The following is a 23,042-nucleotide window of genomic DNA, read 5'->3' on the forward strand; positions in this document are numbered from 1 at the left end:
TTTGTAACAATGTAATCCAAAATGTTCTCTTCAAAATAATGATCACAAACACCCACTCCCAACTGCAGTGAATATCATGGTAATGACTCCTTAAAATATGTCTGAAACCACAGGAGCAGAGAACAAACAGGTTTTTAAGGACTCATTTTAAAAAAAAAGTGTTGACAGATGAGTGTGAACTGAATTACGATTTATAGGAATATATCTATGAAAACTTACTTAGCAATAGCAAAGAGTATTTTGGAAGCTACCTTTATACCTGTAAGGATACCACTTATCTCCGAGAAGTCTCAAGGATGGCCTACCTTGTCTTTCAGAGATATAAGACTAGCAGCAGTGTAACAGAAAGATCAAGGAGTTCAGTTCAGAGTATCCTTCCAATTTCATACATGGGCATGAATTAAATACTTCCACATCAAAGTGGTATACATCCATCTGCAAGGCTAAAGCATCCTTAACTTCTTTTCAGTAGAACTGGAAAAAAGCATCGGACCAAGCTAAGGTCAGAATGCTTGTTCCAGCATTCTCAGAAATCATTTCAAAAAAAATCAGCTGTGTGTGTCCATGAAAAAGATGTATATAAATTATCACAACAGACTTGTTGTTATCCACCACACTGTTACTGTACATTACACAGAGTTCTTGACTGCTTATAGTATAAACAAACTGCACAGTGGCCCATTAGTGGTTTGCAAGTTTATGCTAAGCGTTGCAATTTATTGCTGTCCTTTAGGTTAATGTACTATTATTCCATGTATTTATAATATATTTCTGGATTTGTTGTTAATTATGATGTAATGTTTAGATACCAAAGATCAATCAAGACCCCATAGTGTTTACAGATATATGTTAATGAAGTACAAAGTACAGTAGATCTCTTTCAATTCAGAGTTTATTCTATAGCTCAAGGTCAACATCAGATTTAATACTCATGTCTGTATTTCAGCATTTTATCTATCTTCTGCTATCTGTCCCAGTAAAGGGAAATACAGAGCTGAGATTTTGTTTAATTCAGGAACCTTTAAGATATTTTAATTTGCAAAACTAAATATTTTTGTGGAGAATGTCAGAGCTTTCTCCTAGCTTTAATACTATTACTTCCCAGTTTGTCTTGAGTAATTTAGTTACTTAAGGTTCAAGCTATGTTTTTTGCAGATTCAAAGGTCTTGGTGAAATCACCGGATGCTTCAAGGTCCTTATTAGAAACACCAAAGCGTTTTTCTGGCCCAAACGAATGTAGTTATTTAAGACAAACACATAATATTTCCTTACAGGTTAAAAGAATAACATCCTCCAATTCTCCTATGTCTAAACCGGGTACTCTATAACTCCTGCTATAGGGGAGGTCTACAGAAATTTTGTCTTTACTTTACAGACCATTCAGCTTGTTTCACAAATTTCAAATAGTGCAGATTTGAAATGAGAATCCCTGATCACGTTACTTTGGTCCTCCTCTCAGAAAATGTACTTTTAACAGAGACAGTTGTCTGTATTTGATAATATGGCAGCAGCACAACTTTTTCAGAACCTAATCAGTATTTTTCTAACCCCAAAGGGGTTTTGGCAGCCCAGAAAACCCTGGACCTCTTACATTACTGTCTACAATGGGCTCTTCTCAGTATTAATATGACAAGTTTGATGAAATAAAAATTCAGTACCTTCACAATATTAAAAATACTGTTTTCAGAATCATGTACCTCCTTGACCACTTGGATCCTTCTGTTTCACCCACAGAATCTTAATTCAAACCTGTAGTATGGAAGTTGCTCCTACATAATTTTTTTTCTTGCTCTAGTTAATGACTTGTAGTAGCATCAATTCATTTAGCAATCAGTCACTTCACAGAACGTACAGATCTGTTCTTGCTTTATGTTCAAGTGAACATTGACTATTTTCCTATCAGAGATGATTATACAATGCTCAAATACTCTGGTAAGCTTTAGCATGACCCAGAAAGAAATCATCCAGTACTTGTATGGAATGGAAATAACAGTCTGAGAAAGGTTTTCTTAACAGATTTTAGCAGAAATCTTTCAATAAGCCTGTATTATACAATAAGTCCTCCATTACGTAGCTTCCTTCAGTTTTGTCCTTTCTCTCATCTTCAGTTTTTCTTGCAACTTTTCATCTACGTATTTACTCCTAATCTCTCTAACTTCTCTTCAGTCTAACACTATTCTTCCCCTGCCTTCTTTCAATTACTCTCCTCCTATGCCTCTTTTTAACTTCCACTTCCCTGCTTTCCTGTGTTTTGAATACTATGATGTCAAATTCTCCAGAAAACAGAATGAAAATTTTACTTCTAGGTTCAGAATCTGAACGGAGTGAGACAGTAGGGTAATTTAATATATGGACTTCTAAAAGGGTGTATCACTTGTCAATCACTCTACTGAACTCAGCTTTCAAAATTGTAGTGATTAGAAAATCATTTTACACAAACAGATATCCTGAAAATCTGGAGGGAATTATCTGAACCTAACACTTCAGAGTTGACATACATTTACTTACTTTATATAATGGAGATCTAGATAATTTTTTGCTACCATTCTCTCCTTATTCTCACAACTTTTCCAAATTTAAATACAATATTACTTAAAACATACTTATTAATTTTTTTTTAAGAAAAAGAAAAACCAACAGTTCAAGCCATAATTAAAAAAAACACAGAAGCAAAGGCAGCACTTAGAAAACTTCTTATTTTAAAAACAGTTGATTAAAATGGGGTAGTCAGAGGTATGGTTGATTACAGAAGTAATGACATGGGACAGAGCAACCTTGTTTACCACTGCTCTTGAAAATGACTGACAGCCCCAGCCGATATATTTCAGGGCTTCTGAAAGTTCATATTATACTAACATGCCACAGTCTGCTTAAATTTATATCATCATCATCTGTTTTCCTAGGAAGGAGAAGAGGCTCTAGTGGGTTATCACAGTACCTACAGAGGCAACCTTGATCCAAACAGAGAGGCTGCAAACCCACACAACTGTGACAGCTGGGCTAGAGTGGCAGGGCTGGTGCGTTCCCTGGGCAAATCCACTCCTGATGCTTGTGCATAATGCAAGAGGTGGAAAAGCGAAGCTCACAAAACTGAATCATGTATTTTCATAGCAAGTACAAGAAAGAACTATTAAAACACATTATGATCTTCCTAGTGCTTTTCCTCCTAGTGTTTTTCCCCCCGCTTCCCCTGAATTTTGATGTCACACCAGTAACAATAAGCACACCCTTGTACATCTCACTGCGTTAAATTAGACCTTAAGAGGGAAGTGAAACAACACTAAAGCATGACTAGCATTACCACAATAGGAACTTAATCCAGTTTCACGCACGCTGCGGAATGTCACAGAGAAAATTTACCATTATTTGAAGGACGTGGCTGAAGTATTTAATTACGCTCTGCAGGGAGATGGCAGAGGAAAAAACAAAATCACTAAACAGCAAGAAAGAGCAGTAGTACTGAGGAGGCAAGGGTCAAAATAAATTAGAAAACTGGTCTGTATTTGACTCTTTTTTTGGTTGCAAAAATTAAGGAAATGATATGGCAGCAAACACAAGTGAAAAAATAATAAAATCATGGACTAACACAATATGATTCATCAGACCCACATGGACCCAACTCTGCCTCCCTGAACAGTCAAAACTGATTTCAACTCTACATAAAAATAAAACAATGGCCGAACCTGGGCATAGTGAGACATTCAAGTAAGGTCCTTCAATCGTACTGAAACTGTAAATGCCATCGTGCTCAGAGCTCTGTCTCCTCAAGCTAGTTAGGTTACTTTTAACCGTAGCATTTTTTTATTGGCTGCTTTCAAAGACTGATCAACTTCCCTAAATCAATCTTTATTATTTCAAGACTGTTTCCAGGCATGATTCTTTCCCAGGAATACTGTCTTCAAGAGACTGTTTCAACAATTGCAACTATGTAACTATAATTATGTCAAAAGATAGGAAGAAATTAAACATTTATAAACTATTCCAATGTTTCTCTGTCTGAACACAGTATGTGACATAACTTGGAATAGTCTCTATGAAGTCGTGTCACAAAAACATTTATGCATTCCCTAAAAAAAGTGTAAAATGTTCTGTGGCAGCCCAGGCTGGAATGTTTTTATCATTCTCTCTGTTTACCTCCACTGACTGAAGTCAGTTGTAACAGCAGTTTGAGTCAGAATAACAGAAGTCTGACAGCCTAAAGATTACAGAGGACCCTGGCCATCAGCCCACTGATGCTATCATTACGTTTATTTGTTCTAGGTTGAGATAATGCTGTTTTCAGGCTCTTTTTTTTCTGTTTACAATTTAAGATCAAAGAGAAAGGATCATCAGGTGACAATCTAGCTTTTATCTGTGAGTAAATGAGCTTCCCCAGCTCAGAATATGCTATACCTTATTCAAAATCTTGCAAAATGTTCTTGGATAAAAATATGAGTGCAGTAAGTATTGATTCACAATGCAAGAACCATAAGACAGGAAAATGTATCCTTAACTAAAACACACACACACTTCTCCCCTTTACAGCTGAATTATGCAAGTGTGGATTTTCTGAGAACTTTAGTACTCTCTCACATGGTTAAATGCAACCATGGTTTGCAATGAACCTTTGTGCTGTAACACAGCACAATCACACTGGTTTCTTGTTCTCTAAAAACCAAAAAACACGCAAACATGAATTTCCAAAGCACAAGTAAAACTTAAAGCCTAGAAGATATTAATCCAATCTAACCAAAACACTGACTTCTGGCTGTGTTTGCAGAAAAGTAACTTTGAAAGCTGTGACTGGAGGGCTCACATGCCTCCAACCAGTAAAGTTTCTGAGCACTTCACATGCTTTCGTGGTTGTTGCCCTCAAAATTCACTTATGAGAGAGAGGTCCACTTTCCACCTCACCTTACCTTGATCTTAGTCAGACAAAAGAGTCAGTTGCTTAGTTAGGAACTGAGCCACCTTCTCTATCCCAACTCAATCCTTTATTCAGCAGATAAGACTTCTTCCTATACTTGCTGTTCAAAGTCAGTAAACACAATATGGATTCCCAATAACACTTCAGAAGTCAATAACATGCTCTATTTCATTGCTCAAAGTATGCAGAAAGAGAATCCTAAAAATCATGTTACAAAGACTAGCTGTGAATAGTCCGGGAGAATACTACTGCTTACCTTAGCTCCACATCAAGGAAATGCAAGCTCAGAAAGCCCACCTTACCCAAGCACAGTATCTAAGCATCCCTCAGCATCACAGAACCAGCCCTGAGCAGACTAGCATGGTGTATGAGCCTCAAAAAGAAGGCCACCGACAAAAGAACCTAGATGACGACTAGCTGGTGCATTCAGATCCGGCTACAGGAGATACTGAACTTAGGTAGTACAAAAAATACATATGATCGTACGTTGAATATCAGTGCAGCCTGCTACGAGCAGCATTTCAATGCAGAGAAAGCTTATTTTGCTGGGGAAATTGCAAGAGCCTCCTCCCTTTTTCCTCCAGTAGAAACGTTACAAATAGCACAGGTACATCTACTGGGATAGATTGTCAAGACAAAAATTCCTGTTTTGTTTTCTCTCTGAAGTTCAGCATTCTGAAGCTTTCACTGCTTGTCCTGATAAGAAAAAAACGTGAAGAATCTCACTCTTTTCAAACCTAAATTTCATACAATTACTTAAAAGACTACCTTTACCAAGGCAAGTTCTCCTAAACTTCGTGTTTAATTGCATTTATGCTTTAACTTACTGAGCCTAAATTTCACTTGATCTCCTTTTACATTTTTCTAATTTTCTAATTTTCTACATTTGTGTAAAATATAAATATATATATAAATACATATTTTATATATATGAATAAAATATATACACGCACACACACACACTTATTATTAAGGAAATAACCAGTCAAGACATCTAGGATCACACCACAAGATAACAGTTCTCCAAAATATGATAATTCTACATTTTTTACTTTTTGCAGACTTAGAGGCTACTTAAGTCAAGGACAAAATTCTGACATCCATGAAAGGAAACAGAATCCATACAGACCTCTTTTCAACCAGTATGTACATTTCAGAAATGGTCAGGAAAAGTAAAAATGGTCTTTCAGACAGAAAGTTCTCAATCCCAAACCAGACTTCGTCATGAATTTAGAAAAATCAATGAAGAATGAGGCACGATATTCATTAAGTTATAAAGTGACAGCACAGCTAACACATCTGATTGAGTAGAAAGACACATGGGCGACTTAGAGACACTACTTAATTGCAGTAAATCAATCAGAAAATACCATTATAAAATCACAACACTTGCTAATTTTTCTTTAATAAAAATTAAGCATGCAAATTAATCCGCTAAAGATACTTCTGTATTTGAATGATAGAGGGGACTTGTTGTCACTTTCTCATAAGAGACAGATGAGGAATCCTAAGCTCTTGGTCTGCCCTTCAACCACGACAGACAATGTAAAATGGAGACTGGGAATTCTGTAGCCAAGGAGGATATGCTCGGGCTGATGTTCTAAATTGGGTGAAATTGAGACTCAAACATTGTTAGAACACCAGATATATCCGCCAGCATTCGGAATGCAACATACATGGTTCCCAAGTTTCTGCTCCTACAGCAAAAATTGGTATGCAATGTAATGTGTGAGGCCCACGTCGCAAATCCAGTATTTTTTGGAAAAAATTTATCTTATGTACAGTCAATTTGTGCATGAGCAGTGACCCTGAATTTGGAATTTCTATTTGTCCAGCAGCTTATTCAGAGCTATTCAGACAAGTACATGATACTTTCACAAGTATTACCAGTGTACCAGTTTCTTTGTCCATGGTCTTATAATACCAATACTTACTATTTGCAAGAAACACGCTAACTGATCAAAAAGCAACAACAACAAAAAAAATCATGCATTAGACTGTGAAAGAAAGATATTTTGGGAAAATGTGGGGTAAAACACAATTGGCCAGAAACTCACGTAAGAAAGCAGATGATTTTGGTATGGGTATTAAATACCGCATGTAAGAGGGGAATATGAGGATGTTTAAACAACTTATAACTGGTAATAACTAAAAAAATTTTGACACTGATAATCGCTCATGTCTATCAACAGAAATTAGAACTTTCTATAGTTCGAGTACAGAAGGTGACCTTTCAAACCATTGGCCTTGATTCACATCTAGCTTTAAATGAGTGGGGGAAAAAAAGCCTTGTTGCAAATGTATGAGCACTATGTTTTCCAAAATACACTTAAAAATATAAATTTATCAGCTTTAAAATAGAACATCTTTGTTCCTAATGATTGGAGTTATACGTTTTTGTTTTGAATACTGATTGCAGAGTATTTCCAATTTTTTGCATGAAGGCAAAACAAAAATAACTAACAAAAACATTATAGCAGATACTCAAATAGATGACAGGGTATATGTATACACACAGATCTCAAATATGTGCCCTTAATACTATTTATATATTTTTTAAATATTCACTTTACTTGATGCAACATGCTCACTTTCAAATAGTATCTTTAAAGTTTTTAATGTCTGTTCCTTAAAATCACTTCCACTTTTGCTTATATTTTTGCTTATCTTTTTGCTCTTGTTCAATAGCGCGAAGTGATTATAAAATTAATAACATACAAGAGCAGCACAGGTGTAACTTATTTTCCAATGTAACTGATGATTTGCTGCATCTCATTCTTGAAAAGCCTAGAGATACTGTAAGATATTTCACAGAATTAAATTTTGTATCCCAAAGCCATCCAAAATCATTAGTCACTTCTTAAAAAAACACAAAACAAACAAACAACTGTTTACAGTTGGCAAGATAAACTTGTTAACTAAGTGCCTCTTAAGATAAGTATTATATTATTTTCCAAGGTATTGAACAGGCTTGTTCCTAATTTCCTCTCACTTTTCGCACATAGGTTATTCATTCCTATAATAAACAATTGTCTAAAATATTAATTAGATTTTTCCAGCACAGTAGCAACAAGAACACTTTGGAGATGATGCAATCTTAAGCTACCAATAATTTAAATTCACACAGATTGAAACATTATCAACCACCCTTAAAAAAAGCTTTCAGATTCTACTTGTTACAAAGGTAAGGAAAAGAAATAATAAGGAAAACTGCACAATCCATGGAAAAAATGGTTTGAAGCAACTATAACCATGGTACCACAGTAATCCAGGCTTCCAGTGGTAGGGTCATAATCACAGTGCCTGAGGCTTCTCTCTGTCACACTAGTTTAGATCTGCCAGACTGTCACAAGTCTGTGCTTTCAGAGGGTAATTGCATCAGCAAGTGCATTTCTTACACAAATAAAAATGTCACCACAGGGTATTTAAAATAGGTTCTCCCAGAGTTATTCAGTGCTACAAAGGTGAGGCTCTCCTGATGCCTAAAAGCAGGGACTCGGGCATAACACGTTGCACTGCATGGATCACTGCAGTACTAACAAAAGAGTGGTGCCCCTCACTTTTCTCCAGTTTATCATTAAATTACTTTATTAAGCATTTCAAGGTAATTTCAGTCTTTTTCACCCTATTCTAATCTAGCCTAATTTAGACTTTAATCTTTAGAACTATGATTGTTATGTTAACTCTGTATCACTATAGTTTCCAGCAACTTCCCCCATTTTGCTGAAGTGCAGATACAAGTTAATCAGAGTCTTTTGATTAACTCTTGCTTTCAACTCTGTGTCTTTCTTGGGCTTTTACCACCAAAGCCAAGCAAACCCTGACAGTTGCTTCACAGGCACTAGACAAATGTTTAACATGTTACATGAGAAAAGGTTAAGTACAAACACAGCTAATAATCTGGGCTCTTTGGAGGTAGTGTCATATCTGAATAAATCTGACAGCACCTCATTGTAAAGGGCAAGAATTTATTATTGTCCAGGTTAAACGCTGTGCTCTTATCCTTTTTGCGGCTATAACATAAGAAAGGTTCTTTGTGTGCTGAAACAAACATTAAAGTGCCAACGTACACAAAATGTATAAGGTGTCTGGGGATTATTCTTCAGCAAATAGTTTAACTTACTTTGGCTTCAGTCTCTCCCCTGTGAAGTGTATACAAATGATGGACGGCACTTTGTGATGATGACCAAGGATGTGTCAGTATTTGAAAAACATGGAAATCATGGCCTAGTGTGTCAGTAGTGACCAGCAACATCCCTAGGTAAAATAAAAAAAGAAAAAAGAAAAAAGAAAACACAGAAAAAGCACAAGAGATTAATTGCTGCAAAAGAAGAGGCTTAAGAACTTCTATCTAGAAGGCTAACATGTTTTACATTTTGTTTTCTGGAAACAAAAGAAAATATTTGCAAGACAATTACAGAATTTAAAGGGATTCATTTCATAAAAATGAATCAGAACTTCAGCTGAAATCATGTAATAGTATCACAGCTGAAGCAGTACAGTACAAATCTATTAACATTAATTGAAAAATCTGGGAATACTCAACCTGAAGTTGAGAACTTGTGTGACCAATGTGAAACACTGAAATGATGAACTTTAGAGTGAAACCCCCAAATGCTCTTCATTGTGAAAGAGCCCATATAAAAAAAGATTGATGTTTCCACCATAATTATTTTTGGAAGTAGAAACACCATTAAAACACAGCCAAAATAACTTATACCCAAAACAATCTTGAAGCATCTCTCTTATAAATGTATGTAAGAGAAACTGTCTGATTTATTGCTTGAAAGGCAGCACATCAGAGCTGAGAGCTTTCAAGTGAAATATTAAATTAGGTACTAATTTCATTGAAAACAGGTCACTGATGGATGTACTGAAATGATTAAATTAGAAGATCAGTAGAATCACAGTAACTTATATACAGTGTTTACTTTTTTCTCCCTTTATATGTCAGTCCATAACCCAGTTTTTAAACATTTAGAAACACATATTTGAAGTCTATTTATCCTAGGACTTTAGGGTTTTATACCAAAGAAGTAATACTTTTGCACATATGTGTGGCATCATGATAAAATTTAAGCCTACAGGAAACAAATTTCACATACATTTTTCTACATAAAAAGTCCATATCGCCTTCTTTCTTAATGAAATTTATTAAATGAGAACCCAAAATAAATCTCTGACGTTTAACTAACTTAAAGTGAAAACTGATTTAAGCAGTTTGATAGCTACACTGAAATGCCTTTTAAATAATTTTAAAGGTATCGTATCTATTAAAGAAAAAAAGGAATTTTCCACTTAGGTCTGGTTGTGTTGATTCTTCACTTAAAACATAATTGAAATCTATCATCCTTCAGGAAGGGAACTGAAGTCTCCACATCTAACACAACACCTACTCGAAGGATAAACGATTATCTTATTTCTGTCATAAAAGAGCGTTGGCTTTCTCAGTTTATTTACACATGGCTCCACAATTCATCTTTGCCTCTTCTACTTGCTGCTGCTAAACAAATGTATTTACTACAAGTTCAAAACCCCTCACATATTATCATTAAGGTACTAGCATATACCCCTTTTAAAATTTTAGAATTGGACAGGGGAAAAAAAGAAAAAGAAAAAAAACGCTCTCGTGTACTGAGCAGCAGAGAAACACTCTCAGTAAAGATTAAGCTAAATTAATTTCTCACCTTTTCTACTTAACCAGAGTCACCCCATCACCTCACTGCTACCCTGGCTGTTTTCCCGCCTTCGCCCTCCTGGAGACCCTCTCCCCTCCGGCCCAAATAGGAGAACTGCAGCAGCCACAGGCCTGGCCCACAGCTCCTGCTTCACCCCGTCAGAGGAGCTTCGCCAGAGACCTGGTCTCGGTCGACAGGAACAGCACAACGCTTAAGCCCTTAAGCGGGGAAATACAGAACTAGCACGTGAACATGCCGATGCCTCAGTTTCTCTGATCACAGCTCTTATGAAGTAAGGATTTTGTGAACATAAATACTTGAAAGACCATGAGGCGCACCAGTACCATACTATTAAGGTAGAAAACTGCAGATAAATCTAAATCACATTTAGAGACAAATTTGCCTACAAGTTTCCTTTTCAGCTTGACCACTGATGCTGTTAGGGCTTGGACAAGAAAGAGGCCACCCACATCACACACATCCATTTCCTCAAAATCACTGAATGCAGAACCTTATGTCTGACCTCAGCAAGATTCTCTCCAGTAGACATACTTTTACTGCTAAAGCCTGTTACTCTGATTGTGTGTGTTAGAAATGAAAGGCAGTTTGTTATGGAGCTAAGAAATCCATGAGTGCATTTGGGTATTATGTTTGGGCGGTAAGGCATGTGAGTTGAGGTTGGTCTGGATGTTAATGTTGGCTTAACTGGCAATTTCCTTGATTTGTAGTGACTGTGTTGATAGGAAATACAGCTAAAGTTGCTCAAGTGCAAGTCAGCCAAGTCTTTAGTGTGGGATTATGCACACAATTTGCATTAATTCTGTTCTGAAACATCACAAAATACACTTCCCTTTTAGTAAAGTGTGCGGTCCTCAATAATATATACCATTTCCAGTGGAGAAAACTGGAAGCAAATATGGTTTCTGTGCTGGAATTAGGCTGCCACTATTACTGGAGCAAGGATATTCCAAAAGATCTAATTCAACACAGTATGTATTTATTTTCTATATACCCATGTTTGCCTCTCCTTACACATTAGACAGCTTTATATGGAAGATGAGCATGCTTCTGGTCCTCTTAACTTCTCTCTTAATGCAGATGGAAAGGACCTTTGGAAAGAGAGAAGCTGAAAGAGATGAATATGTAAGGCTTCTCTCAACACTGAACAGACAGCCTCAGCTAAAGTAGATTTTTTTTTCCCCTGCAAAAGTGCTGTAAGTCTTTTATAAATACATACGCAGAACTGAGCACACCCAGAGACAACATTCCTCACGTGTATTCCATCACATGGCACAGTGCAAGGAAGACCATAAAAAACTCTGAATGAGCCAACAATCTGTCTGGAAGCTGGAGAGAGAAAGCTGCGTAATAATTACAAGCCAGTGAAAACACGGGAATTACCATACTGCATTGCATATGGAATGCATACTCCATCAAATCTACCCGTTGTTTAGCTAACCAGTATCTTGTTTCCAATACTGGCTAGAAATGCAGGTGTCTCTGGATGGTGCAATAAACCCCACAGTAAGCAGACATGATATAATCTCATTCTTCTTCTGCTCACAAAGATTTTTTTCCAAATCTGTAATGTCTATCTACCTGGAGCAGGGCATTGCTAGGGTACTCACTTTGGTAGCAGATACACTAAAATTAGAACAAAAGAGAGAAAATTAACAGTCTCTGTAAACAAGGTATGTCCCACAAATTCATAAAGCGTTCTATATAGGGTTTTACCTGCTCTTTCTTTTGATGACACGCACAGTGTCTGAACAAATTAAGCAGTGAAATGTGCTTGTGTTTCTATAGTTCTGATCAGTTCCATATGATGTAAATAGCTTTTGGTTCCATATTAATGTGTTGTTCTTGCCTTTGGGTTTTGGGGGTTTTTTTGCTAGTTTGAAGGAGTAAAGAGGTGAAAGGTAATACAGCATTTGTGGGTGGAAAGGAGTTGGTTTAAAAATAGAAAGGTGGGCGGTATCTGATTTGGCAATTTTGCCTGTCTAATCTAAAATCCTGCTGTCTGTCACTATTTGGAATAGACCATTTTATTAGATGAAAGCCTAAGGAAAACAGGCCCTTCACTTATATTAGCAACTATTTTTCAGCAAGTTAAAAAGGGCTTTTTCGTTACACTCACATTTGCATTTGAAATACAAAATATATCCTTGCATAAATTGCATCAACTAGGAGGTCCCAAGCACAATACCACAGATGTGAAAGAACATATATTTACAATGCAATTAGTGTTTTAAAATATCTTCCTTACTGTTGTTATTGAAACAATAAATCACTCATTTTAGAGCATTTGACTTCTTTCTTTGGTGTGGTATTTGCCATCTCTCTTTACTTCACACTAAGAAATCACAATTTTCAACTACTACAGTTCAGCTATTTAGTTTCTCACTCCACCTCCCTGCAGCAGAAGAACACTGCCCCACTCCGTAACACCATACAGAAATACCTAATCCCAGCAGAGAAACATGAACTTGAATCTTGGTAGTTGCCTCACTTTCACTTTCAAGTGCAGGAAACACACTCAGTTTTCTAAAAGACCTTGTGAGAGTTTTCCCAATAAGTTGTTTAGACAGGAAATACGGGTTAAAGCTGTCATAAGTTCATTCCAAAATGTATTCTCTTATGATGTACTATATGTATGAATAATCATAGATGAAAAGTGAATAATTTTCAAGGATTTCCTGCTTATTTTTCAAACTGGCATTAATCCCTGTTTAGCAGGTAACATCTGAAATCAATTGGAAGTCTTGCATATACAGAACCCAGTGAAAATTTGTGAGTAAAGGAGATAGTATGTATTTCGCTGCAAAACTTTTGAGTTTTCTTATCCCTAATGTGAAGGGCGCAGCTAGGTTTAATTAATGACTGTCTGTGTGGTTTTTCAAATCCACAGAGATTATTAAAATCTAGTTTAAAAGGAACTGATATCCTAGATGCAAAAAAATTACTCCAGCTTTGTTTTAGCTGACAGATCCATTTGCCTTAATTTAAAGCTTCCTCCTTTCCATGCATACTGTTTGGGAAACAATAAGCTTCTTTCAGAATAGAAACATTAAAAAGTACAGAGAATATATGCATAAAAGGAAAAACTAGTACAGATGTAGACTGTGGGTTAAGAGCTATTTATGCAGTATCAGAAGACTAAACCAGACTCTGGCCTGGCCATAAACTAAGCCCACGCCCTAAACGAGGTGCCAAGCCACAAAAAGCATTTGCGTCAACTGGGAATACAAGGAAAAGAAGGACTTCTAATTATAGGGCCTGGAAGCGGAAGCCTAGAGTGATTAGGAGTTTAGGCGCTGCTGTATGTTTATCTGGGAGCTTCCTCTCTCTCTCAGCTCGGGTTTGATAGATGAGGGTTGGCCTAAAGGGTGGGATTGAAGTTGCTGATGGTACACAGCGTTCTCCACAATCCAACACAGACAGAGACGGAATACTAGGGCTTCTGTGGCCTTGTACGAACATAACTCTTTTCAACTAGGCGTCAGCTGGTTAGCCCAAAAGGCAAAATTAGAGAGTAGCAAATCTCAGTTGGGTACTTGCTGTAAAATCTAGGAAACCTGAGTAGTTTAAGCATCTCCACCACATCCTATTTATAACACCTATCTAATTGCATAGTTGTTTATTACGTGCATACAAATGAGATGCACACAATTTCACCTTGGGTTTAGGTTTCATGAGGAAATTTAAATAATACCATCTTTCAGTATAACGGAAGGGTTTTTTCTCCTTCTAAAACAATGTCATTCTGTAATTATATACTAAAGAAATCAACACATTCAAGCTGTGTTGCATTTGGCTTAAAAAACACCAAAGGCACAAATTTTAAGAAAGGAGGCATACAACTGCGTAAGGAAAATATATAGTCAGGATACACTTAATTTAAGAATGTAGTTCTTACATTTGCACATGCATATAGCCAGAGACCTAAGTAGCCATTTGCACAAATATGCTATTTACAGAAACAGTGACACTAAAAAAAGTGAACAATTTCTCAGACTTTATTTTTTAAACATGAGCGTAGATACCATGAAATGTTAATATTATGCTTTGTAGGTTTTCAAATTACAGTATCTGAGAACTCAGTGGAGCTATGCTGACTTACAGTAGTTTCTGGTTTAGTCCATACGCATTTCACTGTGTTCCTACTCTCTTGATGCTAATTGTATCCCATTGTGCCCTACCCCATTACCGCTCCTCTGGGAAAGGAGCCTCTTCAGCATCCTGCAAGATGCGACAAGTTTATATGGTTCATGGGTTTATGAAACATATGACCCGACCTATGAACAGTTTCTTTATTTATACCCACTTAACTCCTCTCTGAGGCAGATACTAGTCAAAATACAGCCAAACATTAGTGCTAAGCCCATGGTGTGTGTGTGTGTGTGTGTGTGTATATATATATGTATGTATATATATGTATGTATGTATCTCCAAGTGCAACACATCTGCTACAGTTTAAAAAAATTGGTCACTAATAATCTGATTTAAATAAGGAAAATCTGATTTATGGATTTTTAAATGAACATAACACCAAAATGCACCAAAATAAACAAGAAAACACATAAAAACACACAAATCGCATTAAAATAAATATTAAAAAAGCAATAAGCTAGAAGAAACAGAAGAAAAATAAAATTGTTTTGTGACTAAATGGTTAGAAATCACTGTACTCTGAAGATCACTATACCCTATAAGACAGTTAAGACAATTATATATTTAATCTGAATATCTGGAGCTTGGGGTGGATGTATGGAAATTATCAGACATTTACCACATCTAACAGATGGTTCAATGGTATGCTTTATATATTTAAAAACAAATAAACAAAAATACTATTCAGCAGTTTCAAACACTAGCTGACTACAGCTGATGGCCCAATAAATACTAAATCTTTATCAGAATGGGTTTCTCCCTCCCTAAACTAAAGCACGTACACTGAGGGCAGCAGAGTAAATGAGGGCAAAAGATCAAAAGGAACAGACTCCCTTTTCTTTTAACCCTGCTTGTAATTCCTCCAAAAGGCATACAAATCCATAGCCACTACTGTTAAATTAGTGTTTTGGTTTATGTTAGTTGCAGAGTTTGCAGTAAATATTTTTATTGCTGATACATATTATTGTGTTTTCCTCTTTTCATTGGAATAACAATAAAGTAAATGTCACAGAGACAGACAGGGTAAAATCTTGACCTCTCTGAAATCTACAGAAGTTTTGCCGCTGACTTCAAGATGGGAAACACTTTCACCTTTTCTATGCAGTTGTGTATCTTCAACCCATAAGCAAGTTCAAAAACTCAATAAAATTGCCTGCTATGCTAAACAACTGCTCCAATAATTTCAATGTATTTTAGAATTAATTACAAACCTATCACTTATCAAAAAGTGTATTCACCACTATTGCCACTTAAACACGTAAATATTTACACATGTGCCCACACACTATTATTAGAAGTCACTTTGCTAACTTTTAGAATTTGTCAAATTCTAACAAAATGTAAAATTTCTATTTAAAGACCAAAAAAGGTGACTGAAGCACTATCCTTCATTAAACTGTGAGATTTTCTACAGTAGAGTAGAAAAAAACATGGAAAAATGGAATATATTTTTAAATAATGTTACATTAAAAGCATACATTTGTCCTAAAGAAGCTAGATAAATATAAGACCCTAAAACTCCCTTTTTCTTAAAAACAAGGAATAGGAGACTGCAAAAGTTACTGTCGCTGTTCGATAAAAACACAGGAATAGAGGATATACTGAATAAGACAGGGAGCTTAAGACCATCCTCTTCAGGGCCTCAGATCAAACAGACTTAGTAGCAATGAAACAAGCTGTACTTTGTACATAGATAGAAAAATACATTTATATATGAGCTGTCAGCAGCAGAAGAAAGGTGTTGAAGCACAATGATTTATCATACATTTCCAGCAGTACAATATCTTATTTGCACGAAAGTATCAGTTTGATGACAATGGAAAGAAATGTTTCCTAGCTTGTCCCCCCACTGAAATATCAAAACTTTGAAGGAGGAAATGGGCACTAGTCAAACTGTCTAAGAACTTCTCTCATTAACTAATACTTATTTCTGGTTTTCAGATAAATTTCTTGGGAGTTTCAGTTTTGCCCCGTGTTCTCAGCTGCTTTTGATAATAGGTTTAAAGCTTAAGTTAAAAAAAGGAGAGATCTGAACTGTTCTGAATAAGAGTGGTAAGTGATGGATTTAACCTATTGCTAATCACAGGTGAGCAGATCTTTCTGAAATTTAAGGGAAAAACCAGTGCACTGAAAAAAATTATACTATTAGCCTTCTTTTTAAATACATTTCTTTCACCCAAATGACATGAAGCTGCACAGCACTGATTACAGGATTTCATATGCATCTCTTCCCAGATTCAAGATCCTCCTCAGGGTGCTCCCAAGTTTAAACTCACAGTAAAAAAAGTGTGATTTTATTTAACAGTATTTTTAAACAATACTTATCTAAATCATGGCTATCTGAAATGCACTAATTCTTTAATAGAGAACTTAAATAAGCCAAGAACTCCCCCTCTCTTTATTTACATAATAACCTAAAGTCTTCCACCTTCAGGTAGAAAATGCTCTAGTTTTAAGGAGAAGAAAAAAGATAAAAGTAAATACACAAATGGAATTTCAAAAAATACAGAAGAAAACTGCATTGAAATAATTTTACAAGGAAGGCATTCTCATTTGTGTCAACCTGGCTAAACACAATCATAAGGCAATTTGTTTGCCATCGTTCAAACCATACTTTGTGTCAAAATAGACTAACTTTTCTTCTCTCTGCTAAGTCCTCGTTTACATATTAGCTGCTAAAAATTCCACTGTTAACACTTTTCCTTCACAAACAAACCATAAAGCAAGCTATAGATCATAAATTATTTCTCACCTTCTGCCCCAGGATATACAGTACATGCCAAATAGACAGACACAATCTTTGCAATTGCAATTCATCACTTATAATGTCATTACATTATTTTTAATACATTTGTCTTGAAAGGCCTCAATTCCAGATGAAAATTGAAAGTCAAAATAAACAGAGAAAAAGCAAAGAATTTTTTGGTCATTAAGGAACTCAAGCTCATTTTACTCTAGATGACACATCCTGGAGGTGATGATCAAAAATAAGATTAATCACACAAGCTTGAGAAGAAAGTTGCAGTCGTGATAAATGTCCAAGCACAGATGAGAAGCTGGCTGGAGCCATATCAGTGCTAGAATTGTAAAAAGTGCTTTTCATTATAAAAGACCTCTCCAAACATTAACTAATCTGTATGACTAGTAAAAGTCAGATTTTACACCTTACTTAGTAAAAGGAGAAAGAAAAAGATTTTCATTTAATCTGTGAGGCACCATCAATGCTTCCCAACAATCAAATAAGGTATTTTTCTGCCCACTTGCTCTGATCAATGGGAAAAACTTCTGCAGAGACATTCCAATTTAAACCTCTTTAACTATTAACTCAAGGCCACCATCACATTTCAATATAGAGCATTTAAATAATCAGAGGAATTTCAGGTCCGTTAAAGGTGCAGTCAGGCATCCAAAGGGGTATACAGTTTAATCTGTTTTACTGCTAGTCCAACATTAATTTTCTTGTTATTAATGGATGAAAAAGCTCTTTTGTAGCCAAGGAAGCGTAATTACTTAAAATTTAGATGTGTTGAACTTCACAGCTCTCAGCTGCTAAGCTGTCAGGAGTAACACTTTTGGAAAGCAGATCAATCATTCATTACATTTAAAGGGAAAAAAAGATACTTATAAAACATCGGCACTTTTTACTCCTTTTTTAACTATTTGAATTTCTTATTTTGAAAGTTTCTCTGTCTGACATGAAAATTACCATAATTAACAACAAAATCAAAGTTAAAAAAAGAACTGGACTTGACGTGTCATTTACTGGTTACAGCAATGGATTAAGAATCAGAGATCCTATGTTATGTTTTCTCTGTCACTGAGTTACTCTGTGACCTTGAACAAGTGACAACTCAATCTCTCAATTTACCTAAAGTTAGGTTTCACTCCCTAATATTGCAAAAGTTTGAAGTTCTTACAGTTGATTTTCAACATATCTATATTCTTCTTAACCTCTCCTCCTCTAATAAATTGGACTTACATCCTACCAATAGCTTCAACTTCTGCTCTTTGTTCTCTGCACTGTTTGCAGTCGTCTTTTCTATCCCCTTTTCCTTGCACGGCTGGAATCACGCCACTATTCGCTCCATCAGCCACCACAGTCTGAAAAGTCTCCCTCTTCCTGTTTGCTGAGAACTCCTTTCTTCTTCTCAAAACCTATTTCTCTGGAATCTTTCTTCACAAATAATCTTGTCCTTAACTCAGTAACAATCAAGTCCTGCTCCCTATGACTTTCCTATCTTCCATGGAAGCTATCTTGGACCAAGAACACACCCCAGCCTAAGCATGCAAGGCAGCTCTATGAATTTACACTTCTGTGCACTGAGGCTTACATATACGAGAACATACCTCCCCCCGTCCCATCAACTTAAATGTTGGTGCTCCTGTCAAATTGAAGGAGTACTTACCGACTGATACTGTAATGTTCTGCTTAATTATAATACTTCCAGTTCCTACTTAAGGGCTTGTATTGAAAAATATTGCTTCTACTGCTCCCCTTAAAATGGTAGGAAGCCATGACAGAATCCTGTAGCTGCAAATACTTCTACGGATACATTTAAGACCTGTGTCAAAAAGCTTTTACTGAAACACCCTGTGCTACAGAAGATGACCACTCAGCTTTTGCCATAAAAAGTCCTTTTCAGAGGCTGTAAGTCCAGTTACCTGCTTTAACAAATCAGCAATTGAAGCACAACCTCTAAAAAGATTCAAATAGAGAATAATTCTCATCTTTCCTGGGTACCCACAGCCACCTACTGGATTTTTTGTAGACAGAGTTCTTGGCACAAGGCCTTCCCTCTCCAGCCATAATTGGATAAACAAGGCACAAATCTTGTAACAACAGTAATGATAGATTAAGCTTTAAAAAACTTCTAATAGGTGTATAAGGTTCTACTCTTAACTCAATTCCTAAAACAAATCCAAGTAATAGATACATTTGTAAGTATGCTCCCAGTAACAAGGAATAAGAGCAAGAAATCTAAGCACTGCTGCTCATCGGCAGTTTCTAACTTTATATCCAAGTTCAAATTGGCTAGTCCCAGACTAACAGCAAAAGTACAAATCTGAAACTGGGAGGTCCTGCAGTCCCTGTAATAAGTTACTGGCTTGTACTATTACAGTTACTGTGCAACTACAGGGTTTTTGGAGGAATTCGTGCCAAAGGCTGTGCCAAACGCGCCATACACGGAAACAGAAAAAGGGGAAGGTGCATGCATCTGAACGGCAGCCCGCTATAACTACAGAGCCCTGCAGCGACTCGACCACCTCGTCTGAAAACCCTGGCAGAACAGACCTTAGAAAATCAGTATGGAAAACATAAGGTTATGAACACTTCAGATCCTACACTGCAAATCATCATTGGTGGAAAAAAGGAATTAAGACCTAATTACTATTTCCTGTTTTCCAGTCTCAGTATGGCCCTGGGTAGCTCAGCTTAACTTCCAAAATTATTCACTAAATCGGTGTGCATAACTGGAGACTTCTAGAGAAAATGTAACTGCAGAGGAAAAGAGTGCTGCAGGTCCCACTGAAGTCAGGCAGAACATAGTAGATGTCCTAGCGTCGTCTAAAAATCAAGCTAGACATTTGAAATTTGAGGCACTCAAAATTAGTGGACATATCTAAAGTTTAGGGCTGACTGCTCTATGCCTCACTTCTCTTTATAACTTATAATTGTGATAATGACACATAGTCACTTTTTCACGTTTCACTTTTTCACTTATTTGCACATTAGCATCCTTGAGACCTGTGACCAAAGAGCATTGTAATAATTTGTATAAAGCTTGCAATGTACTCTTCGGTCTAACAGTTAAAAAGGACAGACAAGTGCGTTATTCTGCAAAGGTCTGATTTATACACTGTGTCCTGAGCAAAGGATAGCCAGGCTCTGTTTCCCAGGATAAGCCAGAAATTGTTCTTTGCTTGTGTAAGACTAGCCCAAGTCACTGGCACAGAACAATACATTAAATCAAAGGAAATATAGCTGTGTGATTAGTTGCCACAGTGGATAGCTGGCAGCCCTCTAAATGTTCATAAGGAATGCTGCCAGCTTTAAGAACAAAAATTAACTGTCTCAAATTTCTATAAGGGCTGAGAGGCAAATATCTCAGTAACCTGGCAGAAACACAGCACACTGCCTGGAAAAATGCTACCAGAGTTCAACTGGAGGCGGGGGATTTTACTTCAGACACCGAGGTCATTCACCCTAACACCCACTTACAGAACTGCTGCGCAGATCCAGCGGCCAGAAAGCGTGGAGATTTCTCCGTTTTATGAAGTACATTCTCTTCTCGTCTTACCGCCACCGACTCCACCACAGCCCTGACCGAGAGAACATGCGCTACTAAAACACCCAGATGAACTGCAACAGCCTGCAAAGGACGTTTTTACCTAATTTTCAAAGAAAATTCTCCTTCTGCCACCATATGCCAAGGGATATACGAGTGGAAAATACAAGAAAGGAGGCAGCAACTTCCCTTTGGTCATAAAAAGCCAGTATTTGTCAAAAACCGGTCAGTGCTGCCTGGGAGGGGAGAGCCCAGGCTGGGAGAGCCGGGGGACTGCGGCGGGAAGTGCGATTCCACCAGGCGGGTGTCAGGGAGAGCAGACGGTATAAAACATACCTTCCTCTGCCAGAAACACAGGATCTGGCCCTTCCTCCCCTCTGTGGGGGAAGAGAAAGAAACTTATTGACCCATGCACTAGATAAATGAACAGACTATCCATTAACTAGTGAATTGCACAGAATGAAATTATGTTAGAGACAATAAAATGAATACGACTTTAAAGTGTTCATTAAAACTGTCACCAACCATCTGAAATTTAACCTATAAACCACAGCTATCATTCATATGTCCTAAGAAAAGCTTGCTAAAAAACACGATTAACCTGTGCAATGATCAATAGTTTTGACACACAGTAAATTTTGTGGGCAATACCTACAGCTGGATTGTACGATATTTTCCTAGACAAAATAAGCCTGATCGCACACTTGTTAGCTAAAAACTTTAATGTTAGAAAACATACTTCATCTAGATATCAGTGATAAAAGTCTCTAACTGATATGCACTCTCTTAGGCAGTCAAAAATAGGAGAGAAAAGTTTTTATCATCACTAAATGCATGATTTCCAGTTTAAAACTTGATTTTAATCAAAACCTAAACTTTTTATTAAAATTAATGTCTCAAGCACAGAAAATCAACATTTCTTATTTATGAACTGCACCCAACGTATGATTCAAATACGATCTCTTTTTCAATATCTTTAGGAAAAGGGAGTCTTGGGGTAAAACACACATTTATTTCTTGTGTTAAATCTAGTCCAAACACTAACTCAAGCTAAACTGAAAAAGAATATTCATCTTTGTACTTCATATTTCTATAAATACTAAAAAATCCTAATTTTAAGACCCTAAACCACACCAAATAAACAAAATCCAAAATGCGTTAGCCACAACACAATATAAATACTGAGAAAAGTTCCTTTTTCAGATAACCTTCTCAAAAATTCTGTCCCACATAAAACAAATTTTGTAGACAAAAGATACTACTGTGTGCAATATATTTTTACATTAAAAAAAAAAAAACTGCCAGAATTAGAGGGTGAGGGTTTTGGTTATTTCCAGGCTCGTGGATAACATTTGCTACAGCAAGATGAGCAGCTGGTCTAGCTAAACCAACTGTTTCCTGTCACATTTAGCAGCCCAGCATCATTTAGAGTCTTAATATGAGGAAAAAGGTGAAAAATTTTGTAGCTTGCATTGCTGTGCAGTCTGTATTAAGTCTCTTAATCTATGTAATTTTCAAAATTCAAATTATTTTCTACTTACCTTCTTCAGAAATACTAAGATATGACTTTACAGTGAAAATATATACATTCCATATTTAAATAAAAAGTTATAATAAGAAAAAGGCTTTTAGCTTCACTGTTTATAAAACTTAATTAAACTTGGCATGTCTATAAAATTTTCTGTCTTCCTAGAGAATGGAGGGGAAACTTACAGTTTATCATAAAATGTGGCTGATAGAAATGATAGATATAATATAAAGATCTATCTGCCTGGAACTGATTTCTAAAACATTGCTCTTATTTCCTTCCTTATGGATTCTATTTTTACTGCATTACCTATGGTTTTACAGAACTTGCCTAAGTGTGGACAACAGTGTATTTAGCAACTAATATTCAACTTTAGCACAAATAAAATGTCTATAATTTGTTTTTAAATGTGGCAAAGTTAAGACAATTTACTAAAATAAAACTATAGCCCCATACACTCTAAAATTACTCTT

General features: G+C 36.3%; 1 protein-coding gene across 14 annotated transcripts in view; it reads right to left on the bottom strand.

Annotated features, from left to right (window-relative positions):
• BCAS3 (BCAS3 microtubule associated cell migration factor) overlaps positions 1–23,042 on the bottom strand; it is a 385,407-nt gene that overhangs the window by 262,378 nt on the left and 99,987 nt on the right. For all 14 annotated transcript variants that reach the window (XR_010886230.1, XR_010886231.1, XM_067309862.1 and 11 more), the window contains exon 14: positions 9,030–9,163. Coding sequence is in view for 12 of the 14 variants with exons in the window: in XM_067309862.1 (XP_067165963.1) it covers positions 9,030–9,163 (134 nt within the window). In the remaining 2 variants the exon portion in view is untranslated. The remainder of the gene's footprint in view (positions 1–9,029; positions 9,164–23,042) is intronic.

Source organism: Apteryx mantelli, chromosome 22 (assembly GCF_036417845.1).
Source record: "Apteryx mantelli isolate bAptMan1 chromosome 22, bAptMan1.hap1, whole genome shotgun sequence".
Classification (NCBI taxonomy): domain Eukaryota; kingdom Metazoa; phylum Chordata; class Aves; order Apterygiformes; family Apterygidae; genus Apteryx; species Apteryx mantelli.